The sequence below is a fragment of the Falco biarmicus genome, chromosome Z, assembly GCF_023638135.1.
Source record: "Falco biarmicus isolate bFalBia1 chromosome Z, bFalBia1.pri, whole genome shotgun sequence".
In the NCBI taxonomy this organism is placed as follows: domain Eukaryota; kingdom Metazoa; phylum Chordata; class Aves; order Falconiformes; family Falconidae; genus Falco; species Falco biarmicus.
The window spans coordinates 520,582-539,438 of record NC_079311.1 but is presented as its reverse complement, the minus strand read 5'-3'; the positions used below and the strand labels follow the sequence as shown (position 1 = coordinate 539,438).

The 18,857-nt window shown below is 46.9% G+C and overlaps 1 protein-coding gene across 6 annotated transcripts; it reads right to left on the bottom strand.

Annotated features, from left to right (window-relative positions):
- Positions 1-1,429: 1,429 nt before the first annotated feature.
- On the bottom strand, positions 1,430-18,813 carry LOC130142488 (zinc finger and BTB domain-containing protein 5). 6 transcript variants are annotated; one of them, XM_056324526.1, is made up of 3 exons: positions 18,654-18,813; positions 9,185-9,262; positions 1,430-5,742 (listed from the first exon to the last, which is right to left on the bottom strand). In XM_056324526.1, the coding sequence occupies exon 3, from the start codon at positions 5,736-5,738 to the stop codon at positions 3,714-3,716; it is 2,025 nt and encodes a 674-aa protein (XP_056180501.1). In that variant the 5' UTR covers positions 5,739-5,742; positions 9,185-9,262; positions 18,654-18,813; the 3' UTR covers positions 1,430-3,713. The 6 variants fall into 6 exon arrangements, with proteins under 6 accessions (XP_056180501.1, XP_056180499.1, XP_056180500.1 ...); XM_056324524.1 differs by lacking the exon at positions 9,185-9,262 and adding an exon at positions 5,875-9,141; XM_056324525.1 differs by lacking the exons at positions 9,185-9,262; positions 18,654-18,813 and adding exons at positions 5,875-7,634; positions 8,216-9,177.
- Positions 18,814-18,857: the final 44 nt, after the last annotated feature.

Sequence of the window (18,857 nt, the reverse complement as noted above, 5' to 3'; positions counted from 1 at the left end):
TCTGGGCTCTCCGTGCTGGGGCCAGCCCTGGGTAACGTTATCAACGATCTGGACAAGGAGATAAGAGTGCGCCCTCAGTTTGCAGATGACACCAAGCTGGGGGTGAGGGAAGACTGTTGACGTGCTACAGGGCAGGAGGCTCTGCCGAGGGAACGGGGCAGGCTGGGCTGATGGGCCAAGGCCGATTGTACACGGTTGAACAAGGCTCACTGCCTGGTCCTGCACGTGGGTCACACCAGCCCCTCAGGGCTGGGCCCCCCGCTGCAGGAGGGTGGATACTAGGATTTTTTTTTTTTTTTTCTTCATTTCTTCACGGAAAGGGTGGTCAAGCATTGCCACAGGCTGCCCAGGGAGGTGGTGGAGTCACCGTCCCTGGGGGAGTTTAAAAAAACCACGCAGATGCGGCGCCTGGGGACATGGTTTGGTGTGGGCTTGGTAGTCCTGGGCTAACGGTCAGATCTTTTGATCTTAAAGGTCTTTTGCAACCTCAGTGATTCTGTGATTCGACGTGTCCTCTCAGAACTGGCACAGCCACAGCACAAAGCAGGCGGGCAGCCGTGGGCAGCAGCGTGTGCTTGGCCTCGTCGGACAAAAATGCCTACGTGCGTGCCTAGATACCAACAGAGGATCATTTTGCACTGCCAAGTGATCTAGTAAGATCTCACCAAGAGCCAAATCAGCTAACACACAAGCATTACTTGTTTATAGTCAATCCATTGTACGGTTTTGGCAAACACACCAGGATAACATAAACAAGTAAATCAAGTCAGACACAGCAGCACAAAAACGTAGGGTTTATTTTTCACGTTTCGTAATACTAACATAACTGACTGCTTCACATGAGCTCTCACTGTAGCATTTGGAAAGTTAAATTCTGAACAAAACTCAAGAGCGATAAGCTCTTTGACAGCGTTACCAGGCTTTGAGATGAGATACTCTCAGTTTACAACAGGGGATAGCTAAGTGGAGATGCCACTCTTGAGATATTGCTTCATATTGGAAGACCAGGAAAGCGACAAGCCAGCCACAGGCTCCTAGGTTTGTAGTGTGCTCCTCCAGCTGCACTAGATGGCAATGAATAATGGAATTGAAAGTTGCTACTTCCAAAAATGCTCCCAGTTGATTTTTTTTTCTTAAAGACATGAGTCCTCCTGCACAAGGTCTGATATTTCCTAATAACATTACAATTTTAATTTCATTCAAAAGGTACAGTTAACTATGTTCATCTGCTCGTATTCGTTCTCAGTTACTCTAATCTCCTCATTTGCATAGATGTTTTATCCCTATGTGTTGTAAGAATTCAAAGAATTCAGATGTGCTATAGGAAACAGAAAATGTAAAAAAACACCCTATTTTTAAAACTACATGCTAGAAATGCAAGGAAGATGAAACCATCAGAATGTCACTAATAAGGCAACACAAGAAAATATTAAAGTACAAAATACTGCATTTTATTGACATTTCAGTGAGATTGTTTAGTATAGCTCAATGCTGTTAGTCCCCTGATATCAAAATCATTATAAAACAAATTGTGGCATATCCTAATGCTTTAAAAAAATGCAGCACATTTCCTTAATGCCTATAAAATCAAGAGCTAGAAATATGACCATTAAATAAATCCTGTAACAAAATCTTAACATTTTAAAGGAATTAATCCATTCACTATGTTTCCATGTTCCTGTTTACTTTGTACGCTCGAGGCGCAAGTAACACATTGACAGACATTTGGCTTTTTTTTTTTTTTTTTCATGTGAAGCACTGTAATTAGAGATGAAGACACATTTCTTCATTAGTGGATTACTGTTTCACATAAAGCCAAGTACAGAAAAATTTCCGTATTTCCTTTGGTCTGACAATGACTGTTTGGTTTCTATGCTTCCACAGTTTTGATAGTTCATCCCGCTAAATGACCTACAGAACTATGGATAAGGATTTTATTTTCAGTTTATCCAAATATAAATCCAAGACGTTTAAGAAGGCAAACTATTAGGTAGCACAAACTCCATAAAACTGCTGAATGTCATCACACAAAATGCATTTGCTATACAGAATAAAATAAAAGAGGGGAAGGTTTGCAATTTTTTTTTTTTTTTTTGTATTAACGGAAAGCTGTTGTTCTGTGACTTAAGATACCAGGAAATGCAAATCCTCTGTCTCTCCTAAGCAGCAGACATGCTGCAGCCTTGACCCAACTCCTATATGGTACAGCAACATTTATCAGCACAAGTGCTCCAAAATTTTATTCAGAAACCCAACATGCTGAACACCAGTAGTTAATTCATTTGCATCTTAAAAAAAGACTGCAGACAGTACTAGTTACAACGGTATCAAAGAAGAGGAAATTAAAATAAGGTTTACACAATTCACTTCAAGAATAACAATCACTGATTTTTTGCCATACAAAGTGCTATTTTTTAAAATTAAATTTATGCGCTTTTTTTTTTAATTTATGGGAAAAAGTACATTTGTGACACTAAGTGGAAAGAGTGTGTTTAACAACTACATTTTATAGCGGCATAAATAAATATGGCAAATGAGGATCATTCCTGACTGGTTTGATACGAGGAACAATCTATAGTTGTGAAGGAAATTAAGTAAGTGTACAGAGGAGGAAATTAAAGCCAGAAGGTAAGCGTGTCCGAAAAGGACAATATACTTATGCAATATCGGGGATCAGATTGACTATCAGCATCTGGAAACAGCAAGAGACTATCTTACACAGTAAAAAAAGCCATCACAAATTCTCTCTCTCCTTCAAAATAACAAAGCAGACAAAGACAAGCTCTTTTTCAGACTTCTGTGGATAGATAATTTTAACATAGGAGATACAAATCGGTTAAAATACTGCTAAGAATAGCACAAACAAGAAACAGTACTTCACTTACCACTTAATACAAGTTTCTACAGAAAAAAAAAAAAAAATCAAACATCCAGATCTTGCTGTATTCGAAGTATCTATATACATTTGGCAGTCCAAAAGTTACTTGTCTGGGATTTAATTTAAGCACCTTCCTTACACAGTGTCCTTTACTACAAAACAGCCTAACATACATTCATAACCCTAGAACTATCTTTATAATTAGCATATTTTAAAGCATTATGTCAAGACGGGTGCATCCAAAGTTGTTCTTCTCTTTTAAAGATATGCACTCTGCGTTAGTTCCAGTTAACAGCTCTGCCACTACTGTCCATACATAATGCAGCAACTTGTTTTACAGGTCATTTTTTAAAATGCTTTCACTTTTACAAAATACTTTGGGGGGGGGGGGGGAGAAAAAAAAAAAAAAGAGGAAATTTGCACTTCAGTTTCTCGTTGTTGAAAACGTGCTACTTCATGAGATAACTACTACGTTCTCACCCCTCTGCCCTGCAAAGGAACTGCTTAGCTTTAGGGATTGTATCCCTGGCAGCCCAAGGCCTGAACGTACGTTGTAGCCAACACTTCACCCACCTACAGTGCGACTTCTGAAGATCTCCAGGTTCTTTGCTTACAGCTGCTTAAGCCTCACAACACCCCTGTGAGGTAGGTAAAGTAATATCCCCAACTGACAGACCCAAGACTTCTGTGTGTGTGGCACAATCACACGGGAAGCGTTCACCGACCGACAAGAGCAGCCTCCGAGCCTGCAGCCTCGAAGAAAATAGTGTTCACACTCCTGTGGTGCTTCAGGGAGCTAGACTGGCATTTTCCTTTGGGCCTGCGGTGGAGAAGATTAAAGCAAAGTGCTAGGCAGGTTGCTGCTCTGCCACCTCAGGCAGGTTGTCTTGGAGTGTTTGTAGAGGTGGCTGGACTGGCTGAACCGCTTGCCACACTTCAGGCAGGCGTAAGGCTTCTCTCCCGTGTGCACACGGATGTGTTTCTTGCAGTCCGTCAAGGTCAAAAACGTCTTGCAGCAGATCTTGCACGCATACTTGCGTGCACCTTCTACAACCAAGACATTATGCTCAGATAAGGCCTTCTTGCATTTTGAAAGGACATCTGCGGACGCCCTTGTCAGCTGTGGCGGACCAGGTTGTGATGGATGCCCGTTTTCAAAAGAAGTGGTCCCATTCATAATCAGCTGGGAACTGGATGAGTTATCTTGCAGCTGGGAGCTCCTGACTGAAGTGACCACAGGCATTTTGGGGGCTATGCGGCGGTACCCAGGAAAGCTGCTAGCTCCACCTCTGACTGAGCCCATCATTGCCCTTGACAAGGAGTGCAAGCCCAAGCCTGACCGCGGAAAATCCATGCCGAACTGTTCTGCTGCTCGGTACCCAGATGTTTGTACACAGGGGAGCCCCATCACATCCTGCATTGGTCTAACAAAATGAGAGTCTGCAGGTTCACTAAATGGGTTCTCAACATGGGAGACCGTGGCAGACGAATGGCCGCCAGCGGGCCCCGACTCTGGACTCATCAGATAAGAGGCATCACTGTCCATTCTGCAGTCACTGGTGGTATTTGGAATGTTATCATCACTGTTTTGACTAGCGCTGAAGCCACCACCTCTGCTTTTATTTAGAAAATTAGAGATACTGAAAGTAGACTTGTGTTCCAGGTTATTTGACACCTCCATAATATGGATGTCTCCCACCCTATCAGTACTGGATTGCGGGTCAGAAAAGCTACGATCGCTGCTCTCGGGACTCAGTTCTATCTTCTCTGCACTCACTACTCCTCCCTCCACTTCAACAGACTCGCTGCCCTCTGCTTGGGAAGTGACATCGCTCACCTCGTCTTGAGGCTCTGGGGAACTCAAAGGTTCAGACTTCACCACCACCCTCATGTGCTCTTTTTCATTCAGACTGACCTCTGGGTTCTCACATGGGAAGTTGTTCTTCTCAGAAGCAGCCTCCTGGTCAAAGCTGGTTTCTACCTGTGTTGCCTGGGATGCCATGGACATCTGTGCAATGTTGCCTCCGCTGTTGTCAGACTGGCTGGGCACTTGAGCATCTTCCTGAGCACTGAAAGACTGATCAAACATAATAGTATTATCCTCCTGGTTATCAGCAACAGCATCGGCCTTAGAGTTGTCCACAATCTTCAGTGAATCTGGTGAGAAGAAATCTTCCCGTGAATGAACTACTGACTGCCCACTCTCTGCAGTCACGTCAGAAACAGACTCGTCCATGGCAGGCCTGATGCGCTGTCTGGCCCGATCTTCAGAAGACTGTTTACGTTTGTGGAGACGACGGATAGGAAAAGTAGTGCGCTGCTCAATGTTACTTCTCATCGAGGAGCTCATAGTATTTGGCTGCTCCTCTGCACTCTGAGTGGAATTTAAAGCAGAGCTCACAATGCTCAGTCCAAGCTGCTGGAGCATGAAAGACCTCTGCATGCGTGCATTTTGCTCTTGAACTCGATCACTCGGTGGAGACATTGGCAGCGTCCTGGTAGTAAGGTAGTGTTTGCATGCTTTCACAACAGAGTTCAAATGTAAGTGAGAAGCAGCCAGCAAGACGTCCATAACGTTGCTCTCCCCAAGCATTAGTGTGGAAGTATACATCATGTCTATCAGAGCAGCAAAAGCTTCTGCTGTCACCACTTCGCTGTCCAGCTGAATCATGTTCATAGTCTGATCTCCCTCTGCTACAGTAAACAGAGCTCGGAAATGCGTGCTACATGCTGCCAAAACAGAGCGATGGGCTTTGAAATGCCTGTTGCCCACCACAATGACACAGTCGCAAAGCTGGCCATGAAGCCTCTGGTAGTTGAGCTGCTGAAAGATTTGCTCAAAATGTCCTGGAAAATCCATGATCCTATAAAACAAAAGAGAAGAAACTATAATACTAAAAACAGCTGAAGCACCATTCAGACCACAAGAAAACCAGGTTTAAAAATGAAAGATGACAGCTGAAAGACAGATAAAACAATAACTGATCTTAATTTACTGCTGCCACATTGGTACTGTATCAAAGCTGACAATCTTGTGGAGGAGGACAAGGAAGAAAATACAGGTTCTGCCATGGAGCTGACCTAGTGCAACAGTCACATCAGCATCAGATGTGTCACAGGGAGCTCTGCTGTAAACTGAATAACGCAGGTCATTTCACCTGTCCAAACTAAACCACACTCTTTAGTAAAACATTTAATCCTGTGGGTGGTTTTTTTTTTTAAAAAATTGTGAATAATTTACTGCAACCTTTGATAAATGGCTCACGTTATTAGATAACCCCCCCACTGAAAAGTCTGAACTTTGATTCTCATCTCACGTAATCCAATTTCACCTTCTGCAAATGACTTTCTGCACACTTTCTCAGCTACTGTGCAGAACTGTCATTCAAGTACCTGCTTTCAACACAGACACCCAGAAAAGAAGAGTTAATGGAAAAGAAGGGAGACACTTCTGCACTGGAACGAACGGTCAGCTCTTAACGCAAACTGCCACTAGCTATCAAAAGTGCAATACAATTTTCTTATTGACTGTGGTTTATCAGCTAGGATACACTAAAAGTCCTCAGGTTTTCCCACAAAATAAACCCCATTTCTTATTTTATTTTGTAGTGAGACAGAAAAGTCTGTCAACGTTAAAAGCCGTCTCCATACCTTTATTTTGAAGAAGTTTCTTACAAACCTTCTTGGTCTGTGCAAAGTCACAAGCTATGTGAATAATCTGCATACAAGGTTTCCCATAGTCATGCTGGACCAGGAAAGAATGGTTCGCTCAGAAATAACATTTTCTTTCAAACTCTTCCCAGGTGTTTCGCTTTACACACCAGCTTTGCTCAGAAGGTATGCTCAGGCCAGAGACAGTGGCTGCCAAGTACGCACATTCATTCAGAGGAAAGCAGGTACAGCTGTTGATGTAGGTTGTTCATTACTTTGGAATTTTGTTCACCTGGAGGGCTGTCTATTAACTATTTACTTGGAAGGATCAGCAGAAAAAGCAAAACCTCAGCTATCGAGATGGCAGGGATGGAGGAGCAGCAGCAGCACGTTGCCACTAAGGCTCCCTCAGCCTGCAGGAACTCAAGGCTCTGTACTCTGCTGCGCTGCAAGGCAAAAAAAGGCAGGGAGGGAGGCAAGGCAGGCCGGACACGTGCTGGTAAGGGCCAAAAAGCCAAGCAATACACACAAGATCACAACGGATTTACACATTTCTGCATATGCAAGCTGGCAGCTGCAGAATTAGAGAGATCCCTTGGCTTCTGGCAGCAACTCCGCTCAAAGGAGGGAAGTAACTCTGCAATCTTCCCCCGCCTCGCATTATCACCACTAGCACGTCAAGTGCTAGGAAAGCAGGACAGTTCTTGATCCTCTGTTATGAAGAAGACACTTCTTTGGAACTCGTTCAGGAGTTATTCTGCAAGCAGCACGAGGTTAGGTTTTTGCATTTGGAAATGAAGTAAACCCATGCGGTGTGTGCCCTCACTACCTGTGTGTCCTGGTTTCAGCTGGGATGGAGTTAATTTTCTTCTTAGTACAGTGCTGTTTTGGCTCTGATGTGAGAACAGCGTTGACAGGACAGTGACGGTTTTAGTTGTTGCTGGGTGATGTTTCTACTAAATCAAGGACTTCTCAGTTCCTTGGGCCCTGCCAGCCAGAGGGCTGGGGGGGCACGGGACATGGGGAGGGGACACAGCCAGGACAGGTGACCCAAGCCAGCCAGAGAGGGATTCCATACCGTGGGACGTCATGCTGAGTATATACCCTGGGGGAAGGAGGAGGAAGGGGGGACATTTGGCATTATGGCGTTTGTCTTCCTGAGTACCCGTTACGTGATGGAGCCCGGCTGCCCTGGGATGGCTGAGCCTGCCTGCCCGTGGGGAGTGGGGAAGGAATTCCCTGCTTGCTTGCTTTCGCTTTACCTATTAAATTGTTCTTATCTCAACCCTTGAGTTTTACATTCCTTTCCCATTCTCTTCCCCATCCCTCTGGGTGAGGGGGAGAGAGAGCAAGTGGCTGCGTGGCTGCTGGCTGGGGTTAAACCACGACACTGCACGCCAACCCCACTTGCTCCCTCTCCACGGCCTGTCAGACCGAATCCCCCCCAGACCCCAGAAGAAGCTCAGGCTGGGCCTGGGGTGGAGTGACGTTTCCCAGTCACACCATCCACTGGCAGAGAGTGGGACAAGCACGAGCTGAACACATGCTGGGTAACTATCAGAGCAGCAAAAAGCAAAAAAAAAGTAACAGTAAGGTTACAAAGCCAGGCTCCCCCCTTTTCTAGCAGGCCCACAGGTATAACCAGTGCTGGACTTAAAATACTTAACCTCCTCACTCAAAACTTACCAGTGCCTCCAATAGCTATGGAAGGGGTGGCCAGAGCAACACTTCTTGTCATCAACACGTACTTTGCAGCTCTTTGCCAGAAAAAGATTTAACCACCTAGTCCACTGCACAAAGACCCCTGCCCCCTCTCCAAAGGATACAGGCTCGTGAAGAACCAGAGTTTTACCTAAACGCTGAAAAGGCAAAAAATTCTGCTGGCAAAAATCTGTAATTAGTGCCTGTGTATTTTAAAAAGATGAAATAAATAAATAAATTACAGTTTATGCCTTCCAGCAATGGTGAGGGTTCCGGCTTACCAGCAGCATCAAAAATCCTGTAATTTGGCAGCACTAAGGCTATGATGCCTGAAATAAGCACCATAAATAGATTAAATACATCTTCCTTATCTCTATATAGTTATGTAATAAAACAGAAGAATTTGAGCTTGCCACTTTTTTTTTAAAAGAAGAAATAGCAATACAGGTAACAGGTGATTTTATTTATCTTTCAATACCAATGTGTATTTGACATGAAAAATAAGATGACATTTTCAAACAAAAGTATGTTAAGCGAGACAAAACCTTGGAACTGCGGAGTTATTATTTCTACGCATTTTCTCCAAGAGAAACGCAACAAGAGGGAAAGTGAGGAAATGCTTCTTGGTGTCGTAGGAGAAGGGAGGCGCAAACTGAAACTCTGTGACCTCAGGCAGGCAGGCAGACAAAAGGAAGACGGGGAACCTGTGACAACAGCCACAAGTCCCGGCAGGAAGCATCTGGAATGTGGCAGAGGCCAGGGCTGTTTTGTGAACAGTGCTGCCACATCGCTGTCTGACTTCTGAGCTCCGGCACACCTGGTTAAAAATACTCCTGGCCTCCTTCGTTCCAGCAAGCACCGTGCAGGCATGACCTCCTCTGTGAGGAAAGCTTCCCCTCAGCCGGCCGTTTCTGGAAAGTTGAGAGGAGACTGCCGAACAATTCTTTCACTCACCTCTGAGATGGGCCAGGTGTTATGTGAGTGATAACACTTTGTCCTTGGCTTCACAGGAAAGGGACTAAACCGCAGCACCTAGGGGGAATGTGGAGACAGGAGGAGGAGGAGATGGGGGGTAGGGGCAACAGTTGCCAGAGCAACAAGAAACTCTTGCTCCATTCACAGTACCATCACTATAGCATCAGTGCGCTCTTGTGGGGCCTGGATGCTGGTCAACTTTCTTTTCACTTCATTCTCAAGTCAATATCAACAGCTCCAAAGAACCATTTCACACTTGCACGACTACGCGTAGAGCAGATCTGCACAGCATACAATGCTACAGCCCGCTGGCAGACTCGCCAGAAAATGCCAGGCACCCACCACACCAGGAGAGGCAAGGGATCTCCTTTCCCTAAGGAGCACAACTGGCAGACGCCGTGGTACTGCTTTCCAAAACGTGTCAGTGATGAACCATTAGCACCACCAGCTAAAAGGCAGGTCAGTAAATCTCCATCCTGCGGAAAAAAGCACAGGGCCCAGCAGAGACCGCTCCAGCTTCAAGGGTTGTCAAGAAGCAAGCTGTTCACGAGCACCCCAGCAGTTCCCAGTCTGTGCACTGCTTTAGGTCATTCTAGGAAATGCACCGTAAAGGATTATCAAATACTCGAGAGTTCGCTCATGCCTTGCCCCTATCGAGCCAATCCCAGGAGGTGGTAATACAAAGGTATTACAAAATGCTTTGTAATAAAGCCTTTGAACCAATGCCCAGAGAAGACTGGAGGTGGAAAATGCTGAACATGAGGACAGGATCTCACATCAGCAAGAAGATTGAGCCAGACTCCAGAAAGGAAGCTAGGTTACAGGGATGGTCCGATGTCTTCTTGCCCAGGCAGCAACGTGTACCCGAACCCGAGAAAACAGCCAAAACTCATTCTTTTGAGCAATGAATAGGGACTTTAGAACCCAAAGAGTACTGGCTTACAGTCACCAAAAGCGAGTGCATCCTTCATGCACCTGAAACAAGACAAACCCCACTTTTGCTTCAAATAACATTAATTTGGCTTGGTATTTAACTTTTACTACACTATAAAGGCTGAAGTCCTTGAACCAGAATCAACAAACGGACCGCAGAGTGGAGCTGAGATCTTGCACAAGATCAATTAAAAGTTATAAAACTAGGCTGAGCGGTATATACTACATTATATCCACAGACCACATTCGGTGAGATATCAGCTGCTTCAGGTTACTAAATACACGCAACGCACCTAAGTCAGTATCAAAATAAAGGGGTGGCGTATTTCTGGAGATGCAGATTCAGTCTGTCTTTCCCTCCTGCTTCAGTGATAGCCCGTCTTTCAGCAAGAGCTGGCCATAAAGACTCCGCTGAACCACCTGTGGGCTGCACATCCCCATCAGTCCCCTTTCAAACAACCCAACACCTCCAGCACACGATGGGTGACATCCCATCTCACGGCTGTGTGAAAGCCCATTCAGATGAAAGACAAGAGATGCTCCCAGCTGAGCAGTGAGTGGTTTCAGCGGCCAGCGTGCAGCTTTCGTGAGGCTCACAACCAGCTCCAGTTCACATCCTGGGGACCCAGGGAATGTTAGATGAAACCTCCTGCTGAATCAGACCCAGTCAGTGCGACTCAGGGGAGGCATCAGTGGTACAAACGGCAGACACCGAGTCCCAGCAGCCTTTTGGAGAGCAGCGGGAGAGGGAACAGCTTAGTTTTATAATCAAATTACCACAAACGAAAAGAAACTATACCAAATTGTTTAGTGGCAAGTAGTTTTCCTACAAATACAACTAGTCATGAGCCAGGAAAATTTTAAGGGCAAGCAATGAAAAACCATCTACGAAATACTGACTGGAAAACAACTGTTCTGCCTCTTCTTGGACTAAGGCTTAAGAAATGAAACCAGCAAGGTCAGAACCAAAGAAACACTCCTCCACGTAACACAGTAAAGCGACAAAACTCTTCGCCATGGGCAAGTACACGTGAATACATAAGAGTCACTGAAGAAAAATTAATTGAGAGCTATTAAATATTCAGACACCACCTCTACCTGGGAAGGCACTAAACCACAAGTCACCGGAGGCATGGTTTTACATACACGAGGTTTACCTCTCTGGCTTTCTATTTGACAGTTTGCTTTGGTAATTTCAGTAGAGTTTGACAAAGGAACGACAGATTTTTTTTAATGTAACATTAATTGGCTAGAAAACAAGTAAAGCAGCGTTTTCTCCCTAGCATTTGGATTACATCCTTAAAAAGGTAATTAAACTTTGATAAAAAGCGTGCTCAATAGATACTGAAACCGCTAGTGGAGATCATATCACAGCAAATCAAACAGCCCATGAGAGGCGAGGCTGCTGCTGCTGCTAAATATCCCCAGGTCCCAGCAGGAGAAGACAGCAGGAGAGCAGGAGAAGACGCATCCCCAGCAGGCACAAATGCACAGAGCACATGTACACACTACAAGAGACACTCAGCACTCACACATGGGCAGAACCAGAGGCCTCGTTCAGCTTCCCTCTCTGCCTGGGCAGGGTGGAAGTCCACCAGTGCGAACATCCATACAGGCATACGAGGTAGACCCCCTCCGGCAGTTGGCCCTCCCAGTAGCTGCCTGCTGGTCCCCAGTCTCCCCACCCCTAGCCTGCAGGCAGGCAACAACCTGGCTCCAGTTGCTGGTACGGACTGTCACAAGTCCACAGAGCCAGCCAAGACTCCTCTGGTCCCACAGCTGACCCCACCATGGTGCTGTCCCTGTAGACACAGGCACTCTCACACCCAGTGCTGCCCTTAGGGATCCATGGACACCCCCGCCTTTGCTCCCAGGCCACTTCACCGGCTCATCCAGGTTGAGCTTCACCGGCCATCAGACACCCGCACAGCTGCACTTGCTCCAGTCAATGCCCCACGGACAAAGGGACCCTCTGCCTTGTGGCTGTGCTCGTATCAGGCAGAGAGACCTCACCCAGGACACAACCAGGAAGGAATTTGATAAGGAGCAGGACAGACAGCACTGACCAGGTGCAGGACATGGCCAGGCAAGTGCACTGACGAGCCAACTGCCTACACGCAACGCGACCGGCCCTTTTTATTCCTTTACCCCTCTCTATTTCCACACCTGTTCGTCCCCAAATCCCTTAACTCCTCTTTTCCCTCACTTTTGGTTTCACCCCTAACCATCCTGCGGGATCCCAACCTGGCGTTCCCTGCAGCCCATCTGTCCCGACAGCAGGCAGCATCTCCCTTAGCACAACAGGACACTGGGCAGAGGCTGGGCTGGGACTGCCCTGGCAGGGGCTTGAACAACGTGCTCCTTTTCTCCCTTTCTCAGGGGGGTTCCCACCTGTGCCTGTGCTCCTCTGGGCTAGCAGAGATGGGCCTGTGACGGGCTAGCTCCAGGAATGGGCTTACAAGCAGCCCCACGGGGCTCCCACTCCTGTCCTTGTGTTTTCAAGCTCCTTTGGGGCTGTGCAGAGGAGCTAGAGCCCCGTAACCAAACATTCCTGGTGGCACATTCCTCATGTATACAGATGGAGATAGGGCTTAGATTTCTTAAACTAAGCTTTCCATGTTAAGAAAGCATCAGGATTAAAAATACCTAATGGGGAAGATGATGTGCAAGCGTTCTCAAATTCTAGGAAAAAAAAAAGACCTACGCTTTACAATCACACAGCCGGTTCATTAATTTTCCATTAGATATTAACCTCTGGGTCTGTCTGTCAACTCCAACCAATTTTACAAAGTGGAGACTAGGTGCTGAATCCCCTTCTTTTTTTTGCGGAAGTTGGTGTCTGGTTACAGAAGCAGCCAAATTATAAGGACCGCTTTTCACCAAGTCATGCTTAATTCCCTTATTCTCTTAAACAACACAAAACACCCAAAACCAAATTCAGCCAGCTGGCCAGTTTGCACACACAGCCCAGGCAGGCAGGTAGGAGACACAAGGGACAGCTGGTAACAAAACCACGTGGCAGGAGAGAAGGGACACTATCGATTTCTCCAGCAGAATTCCAGGTTTTATTAGCACATATTTCTACTACTTTTAATAGTAATTGTTTCTTCCTATGATTTCTTTTTATTTCTTGAATGATGAGCACTGACAGTACTATGCAGACTTACAGTCCCTTTTCCCAGCAAATCCCCCTGCTCTAATACTTAAGCTGCAGCAAGAGGAGACACGGCAAGTATTTAAGTACACTTGCACTGAAACTACTGCAGAATCAAAAACTTTTTCTCTCATTTCTTTAAAAAAAGTTAAACTCACTATAAAACGGTGTGAAAAACAGCAACTCTGTACAATGATCTACTTAAGTGTTTTTTACTATGTCCCATACTAAAGGGCACAGTTTAGATTACACTGCAATCCTGAGACACTGTCAAGAAGTCAAACAAACAAAATATTCAAAGAGAACCTCAAGTTGCTCCCTAAAGAAGCTTTTAAAAGTCTGTGGAGGAATTCATTTTGTGTGATTAAACCCAACAATAAAAGCTGCCTCAGATATACCATTCAGCAGAATGGCATCAGAAGAAATCTTACATTCAAACACAGTACTGCAGACTTTGGACTAGGCATTTGGGTTTTCCTTATCAGATAAATGAAGGGCAATTTATTACTTGCACCTCAAACCTCATTTCCAACAACCTGTATTTAAACGCATTCGATATTGTAGGTACTAAGCCTGCAAGAATCCTTGGCATATAGTCAAAACCTGAGAGTACGCCAATATAATATTAGTAACTGCTTGCCTCTTCGCTTAAATTACATTTTACAAAATGTTACAATATACTTGTACTGTGTTTAACCATTGTGCTTGGAATAAAAAAAATCTTAAAAAAAGCTCCGCTGAAGACTGAAATAACAAACATAAATCTAGATAGGAGTCAGCGATACAAACGTTCCTTTAGAAAACTTTCTATCGGTTCTATCCGTTTTTTTAACAAGTCAGCGGGACAGTGGGAGAGTAGAGGAAGGAAGAAATGTAAATCTTCACTTTCTTTGACACCTCCAGCAAGTTTTGTCACTTTGAAACACGCAGTGTGTGCATTCTCTGCTCTAAGAGTGTTTTCAAGCCAAACATATGGTGGAATTTTAGTTAACAGTCAAAACGATTTCTGGATTTGCCCCATACAACTGAAGTAGGCTTCAGTGTTACACTGCTTTCATGCATGTGACAATGTTGAGTGCCAGCCATGAAAGGCATTTTTTGTGTGCGTCTGACGAGACACATCTGCAACTAGTGACTTTCATGACTGACACTGAGCTTACAGTATCTCATTTTAGGCATTTCCTTAGCCAGGTTTTATATATAGTTTAACTCACACAGTTTATCTCTCTATTTATTGTCAGGGACAACGAGTTACAACTCATGTAAGAATCAGAAAGGATAAACTGCACTGCAAATGCCGCTGCAAGTTGCATCAGCCCTCCAGAGAACAGTAAGAGATTAGCACATGGCTTAGTATTTTCTCATCATCCGAATGGTACTGTAAATAGACAGTCAAACTCATGGCAACACTAACTCATTAACAAAGAGTAACAGCACAGCTTGCCAGTTGCAAAGAGCATCTTTGAAAGGAGCAACAAAAAGCTTCCTAAAAAAAAAAGACGAGTTTTCTTGGACACCTAGTTATCTGAAGAAAGGGACACCACCTGCGACAGGGCATCCTCCTGCTTCCTGACATTTCCACTCACCTCCTCCCAGCCCTGTGACGCATCTCTGTGCATCCAGATCCCACAGCGCAGTGTGATACTTCGGAGAAGACACACAGGAGGAGAGCAAAAAACCCCACTCCTGCATTTTGATGTGCCATCTCAGCTTGTCACCAGGGGGGCTGTTTCTCTGTTGTAGTTCCACTATTTAACACACCTGTAATGCTGTATATTCAGAACAGACTGAACACTTGTTCCCTTTTAATTCCTGGCGAATTCCCTTCACCAATTGGACTTCAGGGTCAGTACCATAGCTTTCACAGGCATTGGTCTCTCTTAAAAAGGGCCGACATGCTTTTCTGGTCAACTTATAAAAAAAGCACAGTGTTTTCTAGGTATCATTAAGAAACAGTTCATGGATTCTGTCCTTGATCTTAGGAAGTTAAAAACCTGCGTCTAATATGAGACAATTCCCAAGAGCAACACAGGGTTTTAGGCATTGCACACTGAAACACCTGAAGAAAGCTGTTTGGGCAATATCCCTATTTGATTTATTTACAAAGGGAAAAGCAGAGAATGCTGCTTCACAGAACTGGCAGTAAAGCCATTTAAGGGTACGGGAAGGTGAACTACCACCACCAAGGACTGATCTAAACTCACAGTTACGTTATCAGTTCAGAAGACCTCTCCTGAGGTTCATGACACCACGTCAGTCTCTGTAACTGTCATCGTCCTTTCGCAAGAATGGCCAGCACTGCAAAGGAAAGACATCTGCCAGCTTCTTCTGCCTGCCATCACCCCCCATTCAAGAATCAAACCACAAACACCACGCAGAACCAAATGTGTGCAGGCAAGGATGCCACAAGAAAGGGCAGCCACAGACAGCTCAGTGCCAGCATGCCGTCTTCTTGCTCAATACAGCGATGATTTCTAAATCTAGCTCTTCAACTTCACCATGTACCAGAGATTCAAGAATTTTAAACAACCCGATCCAGCCATGCTCCTTGGTGACTCCTTTGCCTAAGATTTTAACCCCAAGGAAGCCAGGGTTAACTGCGCAATGAATAATCTATTTTTGCCAGGAAATGTTTTAGATTGAAGTAACAAATATTAGTTTGCCATGACCACAATGGATTCATTAGTATTACACATCTTCAGCCTAAGCAAATAACTCTATCCACACAACTGATTCAGTAGGTGACTACTGCATTTCAAATGAGACCTGTTGAATTATCCGCTTCTGATCTTCCCAAACTCATTTAAAAACCTCATTTTCTAACATCATCCTTTTACCCTCGGAAGGGAAAATATCTACACGGAGGCACCGCACAGTTCTGTTTTGACATTGCGGAGGGCTGATCAGACACCCACCCAGTCACTCTCTCGCTCCCTTTCCCCAGCAAGACAGTGGAGAAAGTAAGATGAAAATCTTGCAGGCTGAGATAAGGACAGGGAGAGCACTCACCAATTACCATCCGAAACACTCTACTTGGGAAAGATTAATTTTATTTATTGCTGATAAATACCAGAGTAGGATAGAAAGAACAACAAAACTAAACGCACCTTCTCCCTCCACCCTTCTTTCTGAGCTCAGCTTCACTCCCAGCTCTTTTTATCTCCTCCCCCTTGAGCACCACAATGGGGATTGCGGTCAGTTTGTAACACTTGATCTCTGTCGCTCCATCCTCCTCACAGTCTTCCCCTGCTCCGGCATGGGGGCCTTCCCATGGGAAAGTGTCCTTCACAACCCTCTCCAGTGTGAGTCCTTCCCACAGGCTGCAGTTCTTCACCAACTGCTCCAGCGTGGGTCCTTTCCGTGGGGTGCAGCCCCTCAGGCACAGCCTGCTCCAGTGTGGGTCCCCACGGTTTCACAAGTCCTGCCAGCAAACCTGCTCCAGCCCGGGTTCCTCTCTCCACGGGACCACAGGTCCTGCCAGGAGCCCACTCCAGCGTGGGCTGCCCATGGGTCACAGCCTCCTTCGAGCATCCCTCTGCTCTGGTGGGGGGCCCTCTCCGGCTGCAGGTGGGGATCTGCTCCACTGTGGGCCTCCACGGCCTGAGGGTGGACAGCCTACCTCACACCGTGGGCTTCACCACAGGCTGCTGGAAAATCTCTGCTCCAGTGCCTGGAGCACCTCATGGCCTCCTGCGCAGACCTGAGTGTCTGCAGAGTTGTTCTCCTCGCATATTCTCACTCATCTGTCCGGCTGCAATTTGTTGCACAGGTTCCACCCCCCCACCCCCCTCCTTAAATACGTTATCCCAGAGGCACTACCACTGTTGCTGGTGGGCTTTGGGTTGGCCTTGGCCAGCAGTGGATCAGCCTTGGAGCCAACTGGCGCTGGCTCCATCGTAAAAGCCATGGGGAAAGCTTCTAAGTGCTTCTCACAGAAGCCATTCCTGTAGCTCCCCTGCTACCAAAACCACGCCATGCAAACCCAATACAAGCATAGACGAATGAATTTCAAAAAACATCACCTTAATCACTGCTTAAAAGTCACGCTAAAGGATAACAATTTCTGTGATTTGAACATATCACGCTAAATTAACTAAATTACTGCCGAGTAATTTTTGAAAGATGAAGGAAAAAATGAAGCTGCTTTTTGTCAAGTTCCGAGGTGGTGATTTCCTTCTCCAATTCCACACAGACGCCACTTCAGGTCTACCATTTCTTTATAACATATGGGTTTACAGCACAGTGCAACACAAGCTCCAGTCTGACCACTGACCCCCGCGGAGTTTGCCTTCACTAGCACAACCATGAGAAAAACTGGAAGCTAGTGAAGTCAACACCACAGAGATAAGACATCCATTCCAGGGCAGCAACCGGTGCACGCGGAACTTTTGTACACCAACAGTACGTGTAACGCCACTCCATCTGTATGCTGTCCTCCACAAGATGAGCTACGAGTCAGTAATTACACCAAGCGCAAGAAAGTAAACCCCAATTTATAACATGTCATCTGAACACGCTTCTCTGAAAATTCCAGAACATGAAGTTAACAGACAGATAAGAAATGCTGTTGTTCCTGCATAGAATCCTGAATGCATGGGATGCACTGCTCTGAGAAACTGAGTTATGCCTTTTTTTTTTTTTTTTTATATTATCACCTGGGATCTCCAACACTACGCCCCTCTCAAGACTGGCGACAGCATCTGCGCCCCATCCTTGCATCCCCAGCTGTTAAAACCACATTTCACGTATTTCATTTCTTATCTTACACGGGCATCGCCGTGAACACAAGGTGGCCCTCCAGGGATTCCCTGCCGAACGCAGCATCTCGCACTCCGCCACGCGGTTTGGCGTGCCGTGACCAGGCCGGGGCCAACGAGTCCCGAGGCAGAGGCCAGGCTCCAGCTCCGTTCCACCGGCTCCTGGTGGAAGGCCCGACCGACCACCGCCGGGCTCTTCACGGGACGGCCCGGCCCTGCCCGCCGCAAGCCCACGCCTGAACAAGCCCCACTGAAACCTCCAGTGCCCGGCAGGCGGAAACCCCGCGAAGGGAACCGGGGGCCCGGGAGAAGCGCCGCCGCCACCGGTTCGCATGCTGTCCGCCGGCCTCCCCCCCAACACAGCACAGCCGCGCTCCCCGCCCCCGGGCCGATCTCCTGCACGCACCGGGGCGGCGGGCAGCCCGCCTCCACCCTCCCGCGGGGCTCCCAGGTGGCTCGGGGCGGCGCGGCGGAAGCCGGCAAGGGGCAGCGAGGGCTCCCCGCTCCGCCCGGCCCGGCCGCCCACGTCACCCGCCGCGCCCCCCGACCGCCCCCCCGGTGTCTTGCGCCGTCGCCTGCCAGGCCCGGCAGCGGCCCCACTCACCTGAGGTGCCCGCCCCTCCCCGCTGCCTCTTCTCTCTGGGCGGGAAGGGCCGGGCAGGGCCGGGCGCAGCCGTCGTCCTCGGCCCTGCGGCCCCGTCCCCCGCTCCCGAGGCTCCGCCCCCACGGGCCCTGCGCTGCTGCGGCGGCCGCGCCGGCGGCCGGAAGTGACGCCATCGCGCAGCAGCCCACCGGCGCCGCGACCCCG